Source organism: Haliotis asinina, chromosome 2 (genome assembly GCF_037392515.1).
Source record: "Haliotis asinina isolate JCU_RB_2024 chromosome 2, JCU_Hal_asi_v2, whole genome shotgun sequence".
NCBI lineage: Eukaryota > Metazoa > Mollusca > Gastropoda > Lepetellida > Haliotidae > Haliotis > Haliotis asinina.
The window spans coordinates 29739003-29763735 of NC_090281.1; the positions used below are offsets into that span (position 1 = coordinate 29739003).

Sequence of the window (24733 nt, forward strand, 5' to 3'; positions counted from 1 at the left end):
ACCCATTAGACTGACATTACACAATTGGAAACAGCATAAGAAGATAAAAGTGACATTATTGTCTCTCCAGGAGTTCTCCCTGATGTACTAAAAACTGTCTGGGATTTCCGTGCGTTTTAATTGCCACAATGAATAGTTTCCACGTATTGTCGGCAAGGTTTTATGTATGCCATATGGTGTTTTGCTGAGATGTGCACGTAACGCAGTATATATCCTGTAAATGGTTCTCCCAACTCTCTCTTGTTTCTACTCTCCATTTCTTCCTGGTAATCAGTGATGGAGTGAGTTTAGATTGACGCCGCTTAAGAAATATTACGGCGGGGGACACCAGAAATGGGTCTCACACATTGTACCCATGTGGGGACGAACCACTACCAGGCTACCACAGCGTCATTTGCCTACTTTAAGCCGTGTATACAATTGTTGCTATATTCCTCATTAATAGCAGCCTTGAATGTATTTGTATTGTAATGTACACATTATAAAATTATATCTTTTCTTTACATTAATCATTTATTTAATAATATGTATATGAAACAAACGAATGTATCATTACTTATATCTCTAACTGTACGAAGAAATATTGATTGGCAATAGTTTCCACGTATTGTCGGCAAGGTTTTATGTATGAAATATGGTGTTTTGCTGAGATGTGCACGTTACTCAGTATATTTCCTGTAAATGGTTCTCCCAACTCTCTCTTGTTTCTACTCTCCATTTCTTCCTGGTAATCAGTGATGGAGTGAGTTTAGATTGACGCCGTTTAAGAAATATTACGGCGGGGGACACCAGAAATGGGTCTCACACATTGTACCCATGTGGGGAATCGAACCCGTGTCATCGTAGTGACGAACGACCACCAGGCTACCACATCGCCATTTGCCTACTTTAAGCCGTGTATACAATTGTTGCTATATTCCTCTCATAATAGCAGCCTTGAATGTCTTTGTATTGTAATGTACACATTATAAAATTATTTCTTTTCTTTACATTAATCATTTATTTAATAATATGCATATGAAACAAATGAATGTATCATGACTTATATCTCTAACTCTACGAAGAAATATTGATTGGCTCAGCCATGTCTCTTATGCTGAAAAATCGTTTGCGGCATCTTTTCATCCTGAAACCAAGAATAAATAGAATTATTAAAACGTAGCTTAGATCAGTTAACTTATTTAAATTAAATTCTTAGACATTGAAACGAATAAGAAGAAATTAAGATAGCTGACAAGTCCATAGTCCTCTACCCCCACCCAACCCTACTGTCACATGATAGAAAATTAATGAAATCTATGGGTCGAAACAAATTTTACGTTGGCATCAATACATGTCAAGCATGTGTGGAATGCAACACATATTGAGGAACAAAAGAAACAGTACCTCTCAGTAACGATGTGTCGAACTATGGATGGGCTGTATTTTCTGAGTCTCTGATAGCTTTTGATCAATGGTTGAAGCGAATAACTACCGATAGTATTATGACTATCGGCAGTTCAGTAATTCACTTTCCTTGATAAATACCCAGCGCAAAATAGAGAAAGTACTGGTTTCGTTTGCTCTTACTTGAGTTATCCGCCCCTGTTACCTCTTAAACAGGCATAACTGTTTTCTTGATCTGGGTTTCAAGTTTCTTGCCAGTTATCATAACAGACTGAAACTACTTCAGCTTGTTCTTATTTGATGAAAAAAAAACAACTTTACATTCATTTGGGAAACGACTTCAAATGAGAAAAGTCAAGGAGCAAAAAAACCCTATTGCTGAATGCCGCAATAGGATACCGCACTAGTTGTTTCCCCAACAATATTTACCCCTACCTCTCAGTATGTGTGATCATATCGTTAATATTTTCATCTGAAAATGACTGAAGTTTTTTTATATTATATACATTACTGACACTTGGCCTGCAACTAAACTACTTGTACATGATGTTATTTTTTAATGTGATCGGATGCCAAAATTCTTATGATTTCTGAAGAAGTCGCATACTGGCTATTAATGAGCGATAGCTAATGGGCATTTTTGATATCATATCTTTGAAAATCAATAAATTGGCTCAAATTTTAGACATATTGATATAATGTATCAAATGGTTTATTTCTTATTCTCGTCGAACCAATTATCGATTAATTAAGGAAAGAGTGATGGTCAAGTAGACATAAAACAACCAGACTGTAACAGTTAGAGTTAAAGCTGGCGCGTAAGGTTAAAACTCATAGCAATGTTTGGACAATACAATACAGAAACAGGCTACAGATCGCTAACAACTGAATGTAGATCACCATAATACGGTCCATGGGGATATGTAACAGTAGTCATAACAACCGACATCAATTGACAATCATATCATCTGTAACTCACTAACCCACTAGTGTTGACAAGAAGATAGAAGAACATAGATCGTAGTTGCAGAAGTTGAAATCACAACACTGGAAGCAACGTTGGACGGTCGCATCTGTCGTCATCTGAATGGAATCCTTAGATCTCTTACCAATGAGTGTACTCCCGAAGCCACTGCAAAGCTGAATATATATTGGTCAAAGAAATGATATATTATTGCAAAACACATAGAAAAAATGAATATTGTGAATGTTGTTTTACACCGCAGTCGGAAATACACCTGAAATAATATTGCCAACAGTGCACTTTATCCCTAGCATCATCAGAAGAGCGTCAGTGCTAAACACTTGCCCTTACTACAACAACAACAAAAAACATTACTATAGCAAATAACATGAGCGAGTGGGTTTAGTTTTATGCCGCAATCGGCAGTATTCCAGCTACACGGCGGCGGTCTGTTAGAAATGGAGACTGGACCAGACGAAAAGGTGATTAACAGCATGAGCATCAATGTGAGTGAGTGAGTTGAGGTATACGCCGCACTTAGCAGTTGGGATACAATAACATATGTCACACAAGTCAGCGAGCCTGACCATCCGATCATGTTAGTGACCTCTTACAAGCATGGGTTATTGAATTGAATTCGACAATTTCTTTGGGACCAACAAATTGACTATACTATTATTTGTCTCATACATTTCCACATACACGAGCGTAGAGAGATACATTACTTACTTCCTCCGACATATTCTGTCGCACCACAGAGATTACAATGAAACTCGTGGGAGGAAATACCGAACTTTGAGATTTAAGAAAGTACACTTTTCAATCAAATGGCAAATTATTCTATCTTCACTTTTTCCACTTGAGGTCAATAACGTGAAATTCTTAATGGTTCTAGTAAATTTGTTTAGATAACTAAAACAGATAACATTTCAAATTTATGTGATTTCATAAATAACTGATTAAATTCTTCTTTCGATGCCTCTTCATATTTTTTGTGTCATTTCTTAATAAACTGGATGACATGAACGTTTGTTTCACCATAGCTATGTTCGTGGTTGCTGAAGGTGTCGCAAATCGCCCATCGCTCCATCAGAACGTCAGCAGCCTGACGGCTCCGTCGTTGCGTGGGCTTGGTGTTATGAGGGACATGCTATTCAACTGTCAGTACACCAATCATCTGGTTGACAGATACTCGATTATGTCACAACGAGACGTGTTTCGTGTGTTAGTTTTTAAATTCCTCGGTGGCAGTGGCTCAGAACAGCGAGATAAATGTAACGTGAAATACTGAAATTACGCGGGTCCATTATGGACGGGAGGAAAGGTGTGGAGGTTTTCCCCGGTGATCTCCTTTCATGCTCACATATACGTATAATCGATATCTGATTTGTGTTCTCGACTTGACGCGTTCAGAGATGCTGTCGGATGCCAAACTGAATGAGTGAGTGAGTAGGTGCATTTGAGTGAGTGGGAAGGTGGACTTGAGTGAGTAGGTGGATTTAAGTGAGTGAGTAAGTGGGTGAATGATTGGACGGGTGGATTTGAGTGAGTGGGTGGTTGAATTTGAGTGAGTGAGAGCGTTAGAATGCTAATCAAACAGATAACAATACTTCAACATCTCAAACAGAAAACTCGAGCTTTAATAATGGCGACCTCCCTTCAGACTAAGCATTTATAAATAGTTTAATATATGTCTCAATGCAAATTTTAACAACCGAACAAAAGAAAATTCTGAATGTCTACAAAGATTACCAGTTTTGTGTGACAGTACTTTCAAAGGCGTCTATATAACGTCTCTTCCGTTTCAAATGTATATTCTGGTGTTCCCGCCGTGGTATTGCTGAAATATTGCTAAATGCGGTGGAAAACTTAACTCACTCTCACTCAAATGAATATATACCAATGAAGCATTATCTGGCATTTGGCATGTGTCGTATGACGAATAACTTTCTTTCTGAATACCCCTTGGGAACCTTTACAAAGTGTATGATTAGAAAAAAACATTCGAACTGGTCCGATTAAAGGTCGTGCTGGCGTGATTTGTAATAATCTTTGTGCAGTTTTAGCCAGCACGGCATATGGTTTTACAGAGATTGGAAAAGGAATGTTCCTTGTCAAGTGCTTTTACTGTTTCATAGATTTCCGTAAATTAAACAAATCTATTATGTCAGCTCTCCTTTTAAGGATTAACGGGGGGATCCATTTATTCGGTGCGTTAGGTTTGTGAGGTTCCTCTTACCTTGATTTACTCAGAGAGAAAGGACCTCATTTTCAGCATAATCGTCAAGCGTGTCCATTGTGTGGTCAGCCCACACCAATTGTCGTTATCAATCCCTCCGCGGTAACAACATTGCAGCTCCTAATGGACACTTACGAAACTCGAGTCCTTCCGTATAAAGAAATGCCACATATTTCTAAAAATAGAGCACATCTCTTACATACGTTCTAATTGAAATTGCCTGTGGTGGATTTCAATTTTGAGATTAAAAAAGGGACGTGTTCGTGTTTACCAATGCCTCTATCTAGTGTACTTGTTCATTTCGTCTCGGTTGTGACAGGCTGTCAGAAATAGACAATGCAGCTGTCAATCATACGAAGCACAATAGGATCTTGACATCAATTTGAAACATAGTGGGGGAGGGGGGTTCTGATGAACGAACATATTAATGTGATGATGATTCGGTGAATATTAAACCCTGGGGAAAATGACTGGGATTAGATTGGGAATAGAAAACATGTCGCAGTGGCGTCGAGCGCAGGTGACATTGGGGACGGTGGGGGTAGACTTGAGGTTAAAGCGTGTGCTCTTCAGGCCGAAGACCTGGGTCGACTCCTCTCATGGGTATATTGTTTGAATCCCATTTCTGGTGTCCCCTTCGTGATACTGCTGGAATTTAGCTAAAAGCGACGTAAATCCAAACTCACTCACTCACTCGTTCACTCACTCACTCACTCATATTTACATGTCCCGTTTTATAGCTGGAATACGGCTGAGTATGGCGTCGATAAACAACAAACACTAACAGAGACACTCCTTTTTTGTTGTCACTATTTCAACAATGTTGCTAGACATGCCCTGCAGTACTCACTGTCTTCGGTGTGCAGCCAGAAGAATATGTCAGTCCCTTTGTCGACTGGTTCACAGATAAATAACACTCCTAAAGAGAAGATACAAGTATCTATATGAGAACATGTGAAGTCGAGTCCTGATGCCAGCCTTCCGTTATATGGATGGAATACTGGTAAAAGTGACACAGATCCATTTTCCCTCACCCACTCACTCACTCACGCCCACCTAAACTCACTCACTCACTCAAACCCATTCAGCCAAAACTTACTCATCCACCCAAACAAAAGTCACTCACTCACTCACCCCAACCCACTCAAACAAAACGTACTCCCGCAAACCCACCCAACTATCACTAACTCACTCACTCACGAGTGCGGTCCATACTAAGCTGTTCAGCTAAGATCTTAGCTCACCTGGTCAGATGGACAGACTGCTAGAGTAATGCATCCTTTCCGCTGACTGAATGACTGGCACGACAAGCATATCGGCCCATCTGTGGGAGGATAGTGTCAGGGTAATGTCTCATTAGATTTATAGTAGGCGTCATAATTAAAGCGTCAAATGATAAATCGGTTGTACAGACCAACCCCTAAAATGAAAAACATAAAGCAGTCCGTCATTCCATACCCTGGCGTCGAAGACGCAAGCTCCCCTTGTCATCATGCTCCTTATCAAGTTCATAAAGAAAGCCTGCGGAATCGGATTCCATTCCTCTACTAGAGCTCTACGGAGTCCTGGGATATCTACCGGCGCTGGCTGACATGCCTACACACGTCGGCCAAGTTCGTCCCAGGCATGCTCACTTGGGTTGAGTTCTAGTGAGCATGCTGGCAACTCAATCTGCTCCTACACCCTGCTGGCTAAGGAATACAGTGACAATCCTGGCCCTATGAAGCCTAGCATTGTCGTCTTGCAGTAAAGATGGTCCACCACAAAAGTCATGCATAGCTTGCAGGAAAGGTACTGCAACAAAGAGCCAGGATCTCGTCCCGATAACGCATTTCATTGAGATAACCGTCGACCACGTGCAGCGGAGAACGTCCAGTAGGAGTTATCCCAGCCCAAACCATAACTGATTCCCGCCAAATCCGTAAGCCACAGTTGCATCTACGATTATTTCTCCACTGCGACTTTAAATCTTCTACCGAGCATCATGAAAGGATCAACCGAATAATCTGTGAAGAGCATGCTATTCCATTGATGTTGTTTCCAGCGGCCATGATTTTCACTGTCAAATGTGCCTGCCTGTGACGTGGTTTTCCTGTGACGTGGTTTTCCTGTGACGTGGTTTTAATTGTGGACGAACTGCTGACTGCCAACAGCGTAGTCCGGGTGCTTCTGGATATCATGGTTAATACTGAAGTGTTTTGTCTGAAGATATGCTTTCTTACGGAATCTGTTGCGTAACGCAGTATTAATCACGTGCCTTTCATCTCGGATTGTTGTGTCTCTGGGGCGACGTGGTAGGCGTGCTTATTTTACGAACACACTGGCATGAACTCTCTGTCACAGTCAACCAGTAGCGCTCTGATTTACATTACAACAGACAGCAACCTGTCGCTGAGTTTGACCAGATTTCAAACGGCCTATACCTTGCCCAGTTTCAGCAAGTGTCAAATATCTCAATTTAAGTAGCGGTTTCAAACACATACCCGTAGAATGAGCGACAGTGAAAAAGCACCAGTGCATCATATTGCCCTCCACTGTGGCAAGCGAATGCCCATATTGACAATATGAATACAAAATGTACCATTTTTAACAGAATGTATTTGGCGTTAAGAAACGTAATGACATTTCAACGGCCTGATGTGTTACGAAAGTTTGTAAAACATTCAGTTGTATACACTTCAAACAAAACCGAAGATTTCACAAATTTTAAGAAATAGTGTTACCAATAGCTTGACCCTTCATCAATGACGCCGAGTATATATCTGAAAATGCATCGAACACTTAAATGGCATGGAGGTGAGACACGATTCACGATGGAAATGTTGCCACTAATCTTTGTACGTAACTCTCTGGAGTATTTGACTTATATACTTGCAAAGGTCAAATCGTATGTGTGGATGGACTAGATTTTGAAATATGCGAGAAAGATGTATTGATGTAATAAATATATAAAGAACTGAACACTGTAATGGCACTTTAATGCGAAGATGACTGGGGCAATATGACCGCCATGGGAGTCATGATATTTCATACCACTTTGTCTCTTGCTCGAGGGGATGCAATTTATGCATAAGAACCCCCTTCCCTTAGGACTGTTCGGCCATATTAACAGGAAACATCGTGCCATAGTTAGCTTGTCCAAGCACAAAAACAACTCGATCAAGAAATGGAAAGACACTCAAATAAAATAAAATAAAATACTGAAATGAAATCAATTTAAATTAAATAAAATTAAACGTCTTGTATGTTTGACTGAACTAAGTGTATTTATGAATATGCATTTTCGTGTTATGTTTCACGGTGTAATTGTGAAACAGATAATGTATCAAGATTCACGTAAAATATTAAATTAGTATAACACCTTCTTCATTAAATCGAAATGCTAGCAATTGACCTCAACCGGGCCAAAATGGCATCACACTCGCGACAAAACGACCCGACAGAACACCATATTTCAGTACTGTTGACCTGAAGTAAATGGAGCAAAGCGGCCAATTGTTTGCCTACACCGAACCCATGTAAACTCTTAAGGGGCCATTAAGCCAGCGATTGGCGTGCTGACACCTGGGAACTGCACCATTGTGTCTACCGAAATTAAGGCATTTGTCACGGTGACTGAGTAGCTGATGTATCGATGTCGTACTTGTAATTTGTTGTGTAGGTCTCGTTGCGGTTGTTGAAGCCGTCGTTGGTGAAGTCACTGCAGACGGGATTGTGGTAGTGCTGGCAGTCGTGGCTGAGGTAGGAGTTGAGGTTAAAATTGGTGATGAGGACGTCGATGCGACACCTGTAGAATATAACGGCTGGATGATTATTTATACCTTATTTACATTTGTCAAGTGAGTGAAAGAGAGCAGTAAAAGGGGGGGAGGAGGGAGGGAGGTAGGGAGGAAGAGATGGAGAAAGAGAGGAAAGGAGAGGGAGGTACAGATTTTGAGGGAGAGGTGGAGATACGAGAAAGAGAGATTGGGGGTGGGGGGTGGCAAGAAAGTGAGCAGGGGGGAAGGGAGGTTCAGGGAGTGATGGAGCGAGAGATAGAGAAAGAGAGAGAGGGAGAGTGAGAGAGTGAGAGAGGAAGATCAGTGAGTGAGTGAGGTTAGTTATTCTAGGATTGACCATGGGATGCTACTATGGAAGGCGCACCGAGGCGTACAAAGTCTACTTGATCACAAAACAGTGCAGTTTGGACTGGCAAAATAGGATTTAGCAGAAATGGTACCTTTGTTTAAAAGAGATCGCACGGAGCTATGCCACAATCATAATAACGTGAGACATCAACAACGTGCATGAAGAAACAAACAGGACCTACCTAAAGCTGACACCATGTTACAGAAATCTGTGTCACAACAATTCCTAGCTAACTGTCGTTTCCCTCCATTATTGATGCCGCACACCTGCAAAGTGATGGAAAGACTGAGTTTGGTTTTACACCGCTTCCAGCAATACCACGGCGGGATACACCAGAAATGGGCTTCACATATTGTACCATGTGGGGAATCTTCGGCGTGACGAGCTATCGCTTTTACCATTAGGCTACCACATCGACCCGAATGACTGAGTTTGGTTTTAAGCAGCAATGTCACGGCTGGGGACACCATCAATATTACCTACATGTAATATGATTGTGACAATCAAATTTAAATCAGTGTATTAGTAAAATGGCGTCAATTAAAGATTATCGTATTTGTGCGGCCGTGGGATGGGGGATGGGAGATGGGAGGAGGCTTATCCACAGCAAATGCAAGCTTAACATGGTTAACGTTTTGGAGTATACGTTTCTGTGTCGCACTGAGTCACTTACACGCTTTCTGCTCCAGTTATGCACGTATACGTGACCTACAACGTACGCACCTGCTTGTTCACGCAACCCATGGAGTACTGAAGCTCCAGTAAGTCGTTGACATAATTCTGATACATGCACACCTTGAAAGCAAGGACAAACATGTATTGATCACGTATTTGGACTGTTTTAACACACTTAACCCTATCATTGTACCTCTATTAAAAACGGTGCAGTACATTCTGTAGAAGGAAAAGATAGGTTCTTGAAAAAAATGAATTGTGTTATTTCTTGCTGTATACAGGGCCCTTTAACCCTCTACCATGAAAACACCCGAGAGTTACAACATGAAATATTTCAACTAATGGGTTGGTGTGTTTCTAACGCTGCACTCAGCAATATTTCAGGCATATGATCGCGGTCTGTAAACAGTCGGATAACCCAGTGGTCAACAGCATGAGCATTGACCTACGCTATCGGGATAAGATGACACGTGTCAAGCAATTCAGCAAGTAATTTGCAAGATCCCGTTTGTCGCCTCTTAAGACAAACATGGGTTGCTGAAGATCAATGCTAACCCAGGTCTTCATGGGTTCACTTCGAATGACCTACCTCGTACGAGGAACATGTTCTAAGTTTCTCACACCGGCTGGGATGACTGACCTCAGAACAGCTTACACAGCGGATATTCTTCCGAGATTCTGTAGTTAAGACAGAGATATCGCGCAACAACATTATTCACCAACCAAATATTTAATGGATGCTAACTTCTGTGAACCTGACCTATCCCTCTCCATGAGAAATTTCACTTTGATCATAATGGATATTTTCACGAAGGGCCCACTATACTGCACCTTCTTAGGTGGGCTCTGATGTCTACACAATATAACGTATAAACATGTGTATTAGGTCGGTTGGGAGGAGTAAAGAAACACTAAGGGAATATGGAGACATTATTTGCACACTTGAGTATATTATACACTCCAGGTGCAGCATGCCAGCTGGGCAGCGTGTGGCATTACCTTTTTCTCTGTTCCACTGTTTCTAGGAATATTTGAAGGCATAAAATAGCTATTCTTTCACTTTCTTTGATTTACATCTGGTAGGCAGCATGTATTGGCAAACATTAATTTAAAAGCAATTTTTAGGGCCAATTGGCAAGGGGCAACAATATTATTTTTAGTAGTAGAAGTTATGGCGGTAGTATGAGTAGTGGTGTAGTAGAAGTGGTGGTGGTAGTAGCAGAAACAGTAGTAGAAATAATAGTAGCAGTAGTAGTAGTAGCAGTAGTAGCAGTAGTAGTAGTAGAAATAGTAGTAGCAGTAGTAGATGTGGTAGTAGACGTAGTAGTAGTGCCAGCAGCAGTAGTACTGGTAGTAGAAATAGTAGTAACGGCAGTAGAAGTAGTAGTAGTAGTAGTTTGGTTTTACACCTCATTCAGCAACGTTCCAGTTGTATGGTGGCGGTCTGTAAATAATCGAGCCTGGGCCGCACTATCCGGTGAGCAACTCCTTGAACTTCGATCACCTCACATCTGCGCAATGTGTCAACATGTGTCAACCAAGTCAGTATGCCTAACTACCCGATCCCGTTAGTCGCCTCTTACGACAAGCATAGTCCCCTTTTGTGGCAAGCATGGTTGATGAAGGCCTATTCTACCCCGCATCTTCACGGGTCAGCAGCAGCAGCAGCAGCAGCAGCAGTAGTAGTAGTAGTGGTAAGATTGCGCTCTCAAACTAACAAACGCGTCACGGTTTTATATCAAGAAGTATCACACGAAGATATCGGTCAAGCCTGGGTGTGATCCCAAACCCCGGAAATGATTTTCTATCTAATTTATTATAGAAGGAGGTCAATCAAAGGTGGTCAGTTTCGTGGATGAAAAGACAGTGACCCCGTACTTACTGTAACTCGGACACAACCTGTAGTTGCAGAAATGAGAAAAACACAGCCGGTCACAAAGATATCTCTTCCGGTCAGACCCAGCAGGTAAGGTCATCAGAGAAGGCAACGCTGTACTTGGTGCGAAGGTCGGATTGGCCAGATTCTGGAACATTCAGATGACGTCATGGTTTTTAGAAGCAGTACGATAAATTATTTAATTATTGTTATTAAATACAGAAGACAAAAAGTTTGTCTCACTTGAAACACTCACTTATGTGAGTATGTTGTGAATATCGAAGATACCTTCTCCACTAACTTGGGGAAACCAACTGCAAACCTTATGCAGATGAATTACACGAAGACCCTGCATCATACTGCTGAAAAGAGAGCCACGGTCAAGAAGTGCGGAGTACAAAGAGATAACAACTCCGTTTATTAGAAATTTGTCAGGGTCCTTTTCACGTAGCAATGTCAGTTACGATAAGACAAAACAGGCAGGTTGACTAAAACGTTCAGCACAAGCTACCTGTCAATAAAGGCCTCACGTTTAGGCAAAATAGTCGTCACCCATGACATTCTATTACCGGAAATCTACCAAGTGAGATAAATACAGCCTTGACCCTACCAGAGCATGTTTACAACCCATGTCGTAGAGCACCCTTCCCGATGGGGTGACGTAGCTGGTAGCGAAGCAGATCTGGAACAATAAACATCTGTTATCATCAAAGTTCTATACTTGACTTCAACAGAAGCCACAGAACCCTACCACCATCCCTAAGAATTCTCTGCTAAACTTGTATTGACCCTCTGATGTCAAACGTATTCTACATTTATGGCTGAGTTGTTTAATGTAATTCAAATTTACTATGAAGCGTACCTGTGAAACTATTGCTAAAAGTATACCCTTTGAAATACTGGCGTCTCTGGGGGTGCCAGGGAGTCTAAACCTGCCCCTAACGGAAATTGACACTGATGTGGCTTCACATTGTTGTTAGCAATATTTCAGCAATACCGAGGATAGCCTTCGAGTATTGTGCCCATGTGTGGAATCGACCCCTGGCTTCAGAGTGGCAAGTGGAGTCTTAAACCACCAGACTACATCTCCCCCCACCCCCACCCCCACTCTCATTTACCCCTACAAAGTGACATTGGTACAAATGCCAAAGTACGCTAGGTATGGTCTTCTTTGATAACCTTGTACCGAGATTTTACAGTGCCTGTTTACGACTGCCGATCAAATATCGGCGTGGTCGTATATAACTACACAAGCTACTTAAAGTGAGTATCGGATGGTCACAAAAAGCCGAACTCACTGAACCCGTATTCAGTTCAGAGTGTGGTCTTTTACGACTTCACATCGTTGACGACTTTACATCGTTGACGACTTTACGTCTTTGACTAAATCAGCCTAGTTAAAATATTTAAAAATAGTAAAAAATAGTTAAAATGTTTTAAACCGCTTTCAACAACATTATAGTGATATTATGGGAATCAGTCGGCTTCACACATTGTACTCACGATGGAAATCGACCCCGGGTCTACCACTCCGCCTGAATATTTTAGTACAAATGAAGCCACGTGTAAGATTACCGTTATCTTACCATCGGTTCCTGGCAGATTCTGAAAGCGTTACAATCAGATGGATCGTCCACCCCCGTGCAGTGAAGGCAAAGCCACGTGTTGTGAATCTCTGTGACGAAATCGCAGGAAGCACGACATCAACAGATATAATCAGGCATGTTAAACTCATTTACACTTGGCACATTTTTGTCAATCCATATGATATCGAATTACATGCTACGATCAGTCTGTTAATTACAGTAAATGCTTTTTTAAAAATTTTACTACATAACGCTGATGTTTGCAATGAATGGTGTCACATGTGTTTGTACTGAGTTCCAGATCAATCAGTGCGGATAGGCAGAGCATCCGTACCTGCTGTTGTAACTGATCTAAACGTACACTGCCAGAAAGATCGGTTGATTGATCGTTTGATAGATTGATTCCAGACTCGGCAATTTTCTAGCTGTATGGGTGTCTGCAAATAATCGGGTCTGGACCAGCCAATCCAGCGATCAACAGTATGAGCATCAGTCTACACAAGTGGGATACGATGACATGTGTCAACCAAGTCAGCGAGCCTGACCATCCGATTCCGTTAGTAGCCTCTCACGCCAAGGTTCCTGAAGACCAATTCTAACCCGGATCTTCACAGGTTCCAGACAAAATGAAGATTGCATGCATGTTTAACAGTTGCTAACAATGAAACATACCATCACCAAAGACACATGGCAGGTGAAGGTTGTGGCCATCATGTGAACAGCAATATTATGACGTATGTTCGTCGCATAGTTGGAAAATGCTGACAATGTCTGTTTGTCTTCGCGCATCCAGATGGTCAGTGGATTGACTTGCAAACACTCGTTTGTTTTGTTTGTTTGTCCTAATCCATGGGATAAACAGCTAAACAACTGGGATACGATGGCGTGTGCCCATCAATTCAGCGAGTCTGGCTACCCATTCCGATCAGTCACATTTTACAACAGGCATGGGTTGTTAAAGACCAAATCTTACCCGGCCCTTCACGGGTAAAGAGCGCGATGTGGGTTGGCACCATTGACGCAAACATTCAGCACGCGGATTCGAGATTCAGCTGCATAAGGTTAGGTCTTTGAAAGACATTTTTCTAAGGATCGTCAGTTTCTCAAAAAAAGTTATGTGGATCGGAACCCTGAATATGAATGGATTCAAAATGCTTTCCGATTTTCAGAAAGAGATATTTGATATAATATCAGATTTACTGATGATAATACCACATCGTTGTATGATTGTTCGTGACATTTTTGGCGAAGTAATATATTCCTACCTGTTGTTGATGCCCATACCACAGCAAAGAACCCGACATAAACAAATACTGTAAAATAAATGTGAAAGAATTAGTTCATTTTATATGTTGCTTGTGTTGAGCATAGATCGACGTAATTGGGATACGATGACATGTGTCAGCCAAATCACCGAACCTATTTATAGGCCGCCGTCATATGCTGGAATATTGTGTGGCGTTAAACACATTTCGGGATGAAAATTAATTTTTAAAACAGACGGGACTGCGTGTCCCTTGATCAGGTGAATGGCACAAAGACGTATCACTGAGTCACTCTGTATGTATCGTGATTCAGTGTCCTACGTACACTGGACCGTTAGCGTGTGGCTAGAAAAATCCACTCGGGGGAACAAATGTCCACAGTCATTAGCCCGACTGGCCAATTTTCATCCTGTCGTTTTGTAAATATATCACTCTCTCCGAATTGTTAAGTTATAATACACTTTTAAATCACGCAAGATTGAAACAAAAAATGTTCATCATATTACCAGTCTAATGATGAAACCCGTGCCATGTCCACAATATCTTATTCTCATATATTTTTGTATTACTAATATTTTGCTAGCATTTACATTCTTAATTCGGGCAGGTTAATTAAATTGTGTGGGCTAGAAACCTACATATTAACGGCGGTCTTTAGGCCCGAAGCCAAACGAAAACCACTCGGACTCTCAGCTTTTGTTTTCTGTAGGTCCTTATGGCCGACAGCATTTTTATCCCCAATGACTAAAAATATTATTTTTGAGAAAATAGCATCCAGTATTTTATATTATTTCCATACCATTGTATTTGTAAGTGAATACTAGTCAGTATTTAACTCAGTTTGTTAGTTGTCACATTTTTTAGGTCACAATGTATAGAGTTTTGAATGATAGTTATTATGGGTCACTTTGGGTATCGCGGTATTAGTATTTCAGGGACACCCAGACGTACCTACGCTCAGAGTCATACAGGAGTTGTGCCATCATTCGGCTTATCTACTTCTGCCTGTCTCTTCTGCAGCGTTCAGCCTACTTTCAAGAAAGCTCGCTGTAAAAGATTTAGCATAACTTTTTCTCTCTGAAAACCAAGACCGGATACCTTAGATTTGAATCAGTTGCATTGTACTAGAAACCTCTATTGTGAATTTTTGTATCTTGCTCTTTGGTCAATACATGCTATTGAATATTTTAGACTTGTCTGTTTTTTGCTAGTTCTGAGGGGATTTCTTATACCTTTTCTCACGACAAATCATTAATCGTAACAAACTATTCTGATCAGGACCCTGAACTGTTTATGGGTCTAGGGGCTCAGGCGTTACAGTCGTTTAGGGCTAAGGGCCCATAAGTCGTTTTAGATGAAATCATTCAAAGTTATTTTTTTCACACATTGTACCCATGTGGGTAATCGAACCAGGGTCTTCGGCGTGATGAGCGAACTCCTTAACGACAGGCCATCTCCACCCCTTGGGACATATAACTCTACCTTACAATAAATAAACAACATAAAGAACAAATCTGATGCATTTTTACGAAAAATGTGTTTTCAAATCATATATAACAAATAGCGCAGATATCCATCAAATTCAGATATGCAAACACAAACCTGAAAGAAATATCTACCAAGTGTTTGTAAAAATGACCACGAAGTATGGACACGCAGCTGGAAGACAAACATTCGAATTGGTTTCGGATGATGAAGGAAGCATCTACAATCCCGGAAATGGCAGAGGAGGTGGTCAACGCCGTTCGATGGTCAGTTTATTGGACACAGCACCCCTACCATGCGTCTCATAGGACATGTCCAGGCTTCATTGTGACACCTCCATTGTACTTCCGAGGGTCCAGGATATTTTCGTGCTGCACAAATCTAGACGTATTAAGAGAATAGTTTAAATGAGTTTCGGGGGCCAATTTTCCTGGAAGAAAAATAAGGAAGAGGTGGGATACAGATCCTGAGTAGACGTGAGCTGATACTGGGGAGAAAGGACAATCAAAGCGGGCTCCATTAATATAGCACTTAGTTGGTAATAACACGAGTATTGGTCCATCAAGTCGTTAAGTATCATTGTGTCCACCCGATCCCCACTTATGACGCATTTGATGATACTTATATCTCAGATTCACGACAGAGAGAATCTCCTTTAAACATAATTAGCTGTTTTCATAACGCGCAATATCTGCACATCTGTTCCATTACCTAGACGATATTGGATAATGGTACTTTTAGACTGAGCCAGGTCCAATGAGCAATTTTAGTGAAACAGCTCTATTTAAAGAAGGGGAGTTTCGACAGTCGTGGGAGACCTGTCTTTTTGAAGACACAATGAAACGGTTTAATCGGAACATACCGTCTTGTAGCTGTCTTTCTTTCAGTCCTTAAACATCACCAACACCCCTTGCTGCAATACTAACAGCCTAAATGAACCAAGTCTACGTTTCTCCATTTCTGAATCTCTCATCCCACTGGATTTTTATTAATTTAAGGGAATTATTTGTTTCTATCAAAATGTTAATATTCAGAGTCTTGCGTCAGTCCAGCTGTCTAAGTGGTCTAGAAAAAGATCTCCCGAAACATGTGCGTATTTTCAAACAGTAAACGCTTACGTTCAGTTAAATTGGTTATCATCGTGTTTCTAGATTAACAGGGTGGTGGGGATAGTCTAGTCGTTAGAGCGTTCGCTCGTCACGTCGAAGGTCTCGGGTTCGATTCCACATATGGGTTCGATATGTGAAGCCCATTTCTGGTGTCCCCCGCCGTGATATTGCTGGAATATTGCTGCAAGCGTGTAAAACTAAACTCACTCACACTGGATTAACATGATACGTACGAAAGAGGTTTCACTGTCCACAGACTCGGTTTCTGACAATTATCGTTACATCGCCACGGGCGCGTTGATTACCATCACCATTTTGTGATAGAATTTGTTTCAGGCAATGGGAATATATCTGAACTTAATTTGATTATGTCCATTTTATCAGCATTCATTCCTGCAACAGTTTCTAATGAATCAGTTGCGGTAGTTTGGAAAATTAATAAACTGCCGCAGCCACGGAATCAGCTTGCCCACATGAACCAACAGCACGACTTTCAAAATTAGTATGTACAATTAAAGCAAAAAATATTATTGACAAAGATTAGATGCATGGATGCTAATCAGCAGTTGCGTATTATGCAGTTTATTAGTTTCAACTCAAATTAGATTTAATAAAAACAGAGTCATAAAGACATGTTCTTGAGTACTGACTATGCGACAGAACGGTTAATTTTGCATGCGAAATCTGTAAAAAAACAATAACAGCTGATACTGCAAAAAAATATAAATATGCAAAAAAGTGCTTCAGATGGAACATGAAAGAACTGTATTTTGCATGGATGGATAGATGAATGGGTGGATGGATGTATTTCTTGTCTCCTGTTGGTGCTGTTCCTTGGCAAGAGAGAATGGTGACGCCCTGTCCCATAGTTAACACAAATGTGGATCGTGACGTTTCAGCAACACAGACTGTAAGATACTCGTATGTTAAAACTGTCTCTATGATTCTCTAAATTCGTTGTGTAAAGAAAGACAATAAAAAAGTACTTTTATTTCTCCTTTCCTTAAATGAACACTCTCAATGTCGGGGATCATGTAAGGAAAGTCCACATCCTTGGCAAAAGGTGACAGCCCAGTACTACTGCTTGCTGGACTTTTGCGGATTTCAGAGAAATCGCCGTCTCTGGTTCTTGTCCGGTTACTTCTTCACGTCCTCTATGCACCGCTGGTCCTGTTCGTCTTCTGCTTGTCTTCTTGGCAGCCATATTGTTGACTGTTGGAACTGGTTTTTGCTGATTTGTGCACCAACGATAAGCCGAGATGGTGTACCCAATGCGTAACAGTTTCGTGACATGTGAAAACTATTCATGCCGTGCACAAGCTATGCGGGAACTTGTCGTGCTATGACGTGAACAAGTCAGGACAATACACAAGTACCACCCGCCCCATTCACGACAAGTTAAGGCGTGAATTTTGCGCAATCTTCCGTCACCAATTGGCACATAGCTCGTGATCAAAGCGAGCCAGTGCGTGACACTGCGTGTCAATGCGCGCATGACTGAAAACTGACACGCGTTGATACGGACAGGCCGCAGTGATTTCGAGAAGGTCGTGCACTGTTCACGACTAGTTTACGCAAATAGCACGAAGTTTATGCGTGCTAGAAATTTTGAACATCTCAAAATTTTCTTTGCGCACTGCTGCGCAGCCCCGCACAATTTAAGCACACCTCACATCTGTTTACGTCGAGTTTACTCATTGGCACGCAAAATTGCGTACCAGTGCTGGGACAAAATTCGTGCAAGTGTCAGGGTGGCTTAACTATTGGTCACTCGTCTCTAATCGTGACGAAGTTCTATGCTTTGTTTTTTTCCAGATTATAAACGTACACAGCGTAATGTGACGTGTTACACTTTAAGAATCATACAAAGTGACGAAAAATACGGGTAATACTCGCCACATTGAGTAGACGCTTCATGCACGTGAAAGTAATGCGAACCAAACTCTCATTAGAACGCCCTCCGCTTGAAAGCTGATTTTCGAAAAGGATGGCATGTTCAGTTTCAGACTCTTAAACCCTTTAATTTAAATCTATCAAAAAAGTATATTAACTCGAACATTTCTCGCTCTTGAGTTAATACGATAAAGAGGGGTTTACGCAGAGGGTGTGAATGAACTGAAGAAAGAAGCATTGCTCGAGCTTCTGTTAGTTAACTCGTTGATTATGTCACCTGTTTCTTTGGGGATCCGTCAATGTTTTCGCTGAGTTTAATTATGAATTGGCACAAAAGAACAAAAGATTGTTCGTCCAGAGAGCACAGTGCGAGTGAGTTCAGTTTTACGCCGTTTTACCAAGATCACGACTGGAGGCACATGGACCTCACACATTGTACCCATGTAGGGAATCAAACCCGAGTCTTTGACGACCAAATGCTTGAAGCTTTAACCACTAGGCTAAAGCAAAAAACAACAAACAAACAAACAAACAACACTAAACAGAAAACAAAAAGAAAAGACAAAAACAAAAACAAAACAAAACAAAACAAAAAACAAAAGCAAATACAAATACGTGAAATAATGAAAATCCTGAAATCAACCCCAAATCAAATTCATGCCAGTGCCGACCCCTGACCTAAATTCTTCATGTTATTAATGCATTAATGCGAGTATCCGTGTTCTCGAACTATAAACAATCAAATCGTCCTGGGGGCCATGGTATAGTATGGGATAATAGCAGCTGGATAAAATAATACTATTGTATTTTCTTTTAAAAAACCCCAAAACAAACAAACAGCAGCAACAACAACAACAACAAAACAACAACAAAAAACAAAAAATACCATGAAGTCTCAGTGAGCTAGCCATGAGACCATATGCAGAAAATTCCATGGAAGCACGTTCAAATCGACAAAAAATTGCACAGAATGTTACTTCAAACATCGTGAAATTGTCCACCCACTAAAACAAACTATATAATTAGACTTCCTTTCTTCAGTAATTTAAAAAGCATGGAGGTCTGTGATTTATATTAGTCGTCCTCTAACATGTCCACATGTGTTGTCGTCGATGTCGTACCCTGTCATGATGGCACGATTTCGTTCCTGACATTAAAACGTCCAACACAAACCTTGGTTTAATGAGTAGATTGATCATGTTTGACTTACCAAGAATTTGTACCTGTAACATGTGGGCGTGAAGTCCGTGGGATGTCCGGAGGAGGGCGTTTGTTGTCATGTGAAGCCACTTACTGGTTTGTAATCTTGCGTAATAGTTTCTTGAAACACACTTGAAACAGGAACATGGAAACACACTTGAAATAGGAACATGCTATTTATAACCTGATAAGATAAGGACGGAATTTAAAAAGGAGTTTTGCGCTCTTTCTGGACGCTATAAAAGAGTGAACTAGTTTTACGCCGCTTTTACACATTTGCTGCTTATTCACAGAGCGACTTCATATCGAAGTGAGACAATGGTATATTGTGGGAAGCGAGCCAGTGATCTGATGTTCCTCACCATTATATTGCTGGAATATTGCTTATAGCGACCTAAAACCAAATCCACATTCTGTTTTATAGTAAGCAGATATGATTTTGCAGAATTGTGAGAGAGACAATTCATCCACTGACTGCAGAGATTGTCCCGTCTGATCCTGCTTGTTAGTGCCCCCTGGTCAGCTGGACAATTACCAGGAATCGGATAGCAAGCATTAAAACAACTCGAGAACCTATCACACGGCAACATGACATCTGCATTAGATGGGAAATAGGATATTTCAGACACTGCGGTAATTAACAGTATGAAGGTTCAAGTAATGATTCACAGGAAACAATTTAAGTTAGTCCTATGTACCAATATGAGCTGTGGAATTCGTGGGTCGACTCTAGGCGTGAGCGGCTGTGAGTATAGTTTTACGCTGCTTTGAGCAATACTCCTGTTATGTCACGGCTGGGGACACCACTAGGTGATTCGTGGGACCCATGAGAGAATCCAGCCGGGTTCGGGGTATTACGATCGGACGCTAGCCACTAGCCTACTCACTCCGAACGAAACACTCTGGACTCTCATCATTTTGTTGCTGCTTCAGGATCTAACTTTGGTTCGCTGTATGATTTAAGTTAACAGGTTATATTCAACTGACATGACGACTTGCCCGCGGTCCGTAAAGTAATCACCACCCGAAAAGAATCCGGTGATTCAGTTCAATTCAATCCAGTTCCATTGTTTCAATTGTCTATTCCAGCATAAAAACCGTCGGCCATTGTACACAAGTATAGAAACATTTTTGGCGCGTTTAAGCGTTAAGGATATTTTTAAGAAGTGCAGGTTTTACAAAGGAGTTATAAAGAACAGTATTATGTGTACAGGAGAATACTTTACAGCACGAAGCAAGACAGTATTTTGGTCAATGTAAAGGTCATCGTGTATCACATGCTGGACAGCAGAAACGTAAGTCTCATTAACCTGTTCTGACTATGACCTACTTTTCAGCCGATCCGAATTTTCTCGCGTGAAAGTGAAAATAGATACTACATACAACTCTGGTTAAACTGAAGTCCAATTCCTTGTTACATAAGAAAATGATATTTACAAATGAATTTTAGACTTTAATAACACCGTCTTTCTGTACTTTATATGGAGGTTCAGTCAGCATACCTTAGCTATGGAATCACTGCGCTTATGTAGTGTAGCCCTGTAACGCATAATGAGGCTGATGTAATATTAGTTCCGTACCAGCCCGTCAAACTTTTCTAGGACCAAACCTCTTTTGGGGATTTCCACGCGAAATGGATTAGGGTGAAAAATCTGGACCGGTTAACGCATTAAGCTGTGCAATAGGGCAGAACCCAGTCCTATTTGACTTGTTGAAAGAGTCGTGAACTTTCACAGAGCTGAGTAAATTCTTGGATTTTCTTGTAAGTGAGAGAAAAGCACTGAGATTACATTATCTGCTTTGCTTCAATACTCTGTGATTTTGAGTAATATGCCAACTCCTCGCCTACCTAAAGGGCGGAATAAAACTAAACTCACACAGTACAACTTTTAATTACACAAAGCTACAATTACAATTACAATTACAATTGATGAACAGACTGACTCGAAATAAAATCGTATCTAGCGTCTGGTGTTGTGATTAATCACTATATTTACGATCGTTAGATGCCTTCAGACCCACATTCCTGTAATGAGAGGTATTTAGCGGTGACGGTGAAGTAGTTGCTGTCTACTGTGGGAGCATGAACGACGTCGAGATCCGAGACAACAGTGGAGCCATAAACCAAAACCCGTGCAGGAATGATAGTCTAGGGAATGAGGTTTGGGTCACACTGGATATATTTGAGCGAGTTTCGTTTTACGCCGCTTGGAGCAATATTCCAGCATTATCAGGACTGGGGACAACAGAAATGGGCATCACACATTGTGCCCTTAGGCAATAGAACACGAGTCTTTCGGCGTGACGAGCGAACGCTTTAACCATTAAGCTACTTCACCACCCTCATCGTTTTGAATGATCACGTGGTAAAACACCACCCCTAAGTTTATAACTCTATTGAATTCAATTGAGCTAATATATAAGTACGTTTAGCTGTGTATCGTACAAAAGTAATGTCACGAACAAATGATGAGTAAATGTCCAATCGCTCCGGACTCTATACTGTTATGAATGTCGATATGCTATTGGCCTCATGGCTATTCATACAATAAAATCTTCTGACTGTCTTCTGTCCTTTCTTAACATAGCATTGGTCTTTCTTATGCTTTAAAACGGTACGAAATAACTGTGAGAAAAATAATTAAATGTTGTCCTCGCACCAGTGTCAGTACATGCCATTTGAGTTTAATGTCTCATTTGTCAGTATATCACCCATAACCGTCACCTAGTCTATAATATTTCAGTTATATCACAGCGGCTTGAACATAATGGAGTGCCCACATCGATCCCAGCTTCAAATTGGTCCCTGTGGACCTATCAAAGCGACTTAAATGAATCGGTTCTTTTAGGTTCTTTTGGTTGACTATTAACATGTCCCGTGTGGATCCGGCGGGATAGACGTAGTCGTCATGATGTCAATCACTGGATTGTCTAACGCCGACTCGATTATTAACAGGTCGTCCCGTGAGGAGGAAGGTTAGAATTAGCTTTCATGATGTCAGTCATTGGACCGTCTGGTGTGAACACGAAGGAAATAACAGTTTCTAGAAGAGGAGGCATTGTAAAGTCATCAGAAAAATGGAATTGTGGAAGAAAAGAAACAAGAACTCCTCCATATTTCAGTTATTTGGGATTAATGTTTTCTTCACGACTAGCATGGAGTAAAGCAGTGAGCACGCTAATCATCAGAGTAAACAAGGCCGTCTTTAATATCAAGACTCTGCAAGAGCCGCTTTGGAAATATGTCACCTCATTTGATATTCAAATTATTCGATACTCAGATGAAACCAGTTCGTCTCTATGGAACCAAAATTTTGCTATTCTCAAGAAGGTCTACAAGTGAATCATTCCATGTTCCGTTCTGCAAATATGTCCTGGGAGTCGGAAGACAGATATCAAACACAGCACCTCTAGGAGATCAAGGACGTTACGACATTGCTGTTGATTATTGCGCCAGAGGGATGAAGTTTGGGTTAAAGCTGATACCATTGCCTCGTCACATCCGAAACAAGTAGTATATCTCCACTGAAAGACTCCAAACGATCAGAATAAAAGAACTTGGGTGACAAATTTTCGAGAATTTCTTTTCATGTACGGATGTGGCTCAATCTGACTTTTCCAAGAAGTGGGCGATATTAATTATTTTTCAGCGTTAATAAATATGACTTGAAGAATGTAACTAACAGGAATGGCAGGTACGGATCACAGAGTCGAAGAAACGTTACTGGTGTCATCATTTTCAAATCTTTATTGAACATAGAATTTTACTTATCGACTTTAAATATACAAGAACACCAGCGTCTAGTTTTCCATCTTAGATCATATGCATCAAAGCTGCCATTGGGGGTTATTACCGGATGCTAAGATGGATTACTGTAGAAAAAAAGAATATGACAAGACTGTGATTACTAAAGCGCAGAAGAATATTATTTCTGTTTTACATGTCAGAACAATGATTATAGAACAGTCTCGTTTCCAGTTTACTGAGTTTCGTCCTATTGCGCAAATGAGTGCGATAACCACTCCAGAAGTTTTAGACTATGGCATTTAACTGGATGCATAAATATTAATCAGTATGATGTGATACGTCCAGCCTAGCAAGCAAGTTATGCGGCGTGCTCTGTCTTACAGCGTGCTCTGACTACAACTGAATAAGCGCAAAAACACCGAACAGGTTTAACCAGTGAGCCAGATGAATTGTGAATCAGTTTACGACCTCATGAAACAGGGGCATTCTGCGATTTCTTAGTTGAGGAATGGTGCCTGAACCTCGACATAAAATATAACAAATACGATGTTATTAAAGTTTAAGATTAAAATTTATTTGTAAATACCATTTTCTTATGAAACAAGGAATCGGAATTCAGTGTAACCAGAGTTGTTTGTGGTGTTTATTTTCACTTTCACTCGAGAAAATTAGAATCGCCTGAAAGGTTGGTGATTGTCTGGATAGGTTAATGAGACTCATGTTTCGGTATACGCCAGGAGGCGGTGGAGCAGCCTAGTGGTCAAGCGGAATATCCGGGTTCGATTCCCCAGATGGTTACAGTGAGTGAAACCCATTTCTGGAATATTGCTAAAAGCAGCGTTAAACCATATTTACTCACTTTCCCAGCCAGCATTATAAATATTGAACGAACTTTATTTCGTGAGTGCGACGTTTGGATACATAATCGTAGTTCGTGGTTATGTAGGAATAAAAGATGTTTTATCCATAAAGTGTGTTCCATATTTATAATGATGACATTGAAAGTCAGTGAGTATGGTTGAACGTCGCTTTTAAAATTCCAGCCATGTCTCTGATCGGGACACCAGAAATGGGCTTCACACATTTCCAACTTCTAAAATATCACCCGGAGAAGCATTACATGTGTTCTAGTTGGGCCAGAATGGGTTATCAGTTTTACTTGTCAGTCGACTACAGGGA

The 24733-nt window shown here is 40.8% G+C and overlaps 1 protein-coding gene across 2 annotated transcripts; it reads right to left on the reverse strand.

Moving 5' to 3' along the window:
- Positions 1–976: 976 nt before the first annotated feature.
- LOC137273556 (uncharacterized) lies at positions 977–19964 on the reverse strand. Of its 2 annotated transcripts, XM_067806296.1 has the most exons (13): positions 19817–19964; positions 14120–14167; positions 12855–12943; positions 11879–11950; positions 11275–11416; positions 9982–10070; positions 9441–9512; positions 8899–8983; positions 8233–8376; positions 5834–5913; positions 5440–5508; positions 2370–2526; positions 977–1126 (listed from the first exon to the last, which is right to left on the reverse strand). In XM_067806296.1, the coding sequence occupies exons 1-13, from the start codon at positions 19884–19886 to the stop codon at positions 1122–1124; spliced, it is 1122 nt and encodes a 373-aa protein (XP_067662397.1). In that variant the 5' UTR covers positions 19887–19964; the 3' UTR covers positions 977–1121. The 2 variants fall into 2 exon arrangements, with proteins under 2 accessions (XP_067662397.1, XP_067662398.1); XM_067806297.1 differs by lacking the exon at positions 977–1126 and having other exon boundaries at positions 2365–2526.
- Between the last annotated feature and the right edge of the window lie 4769 nt (positions 19965–24733).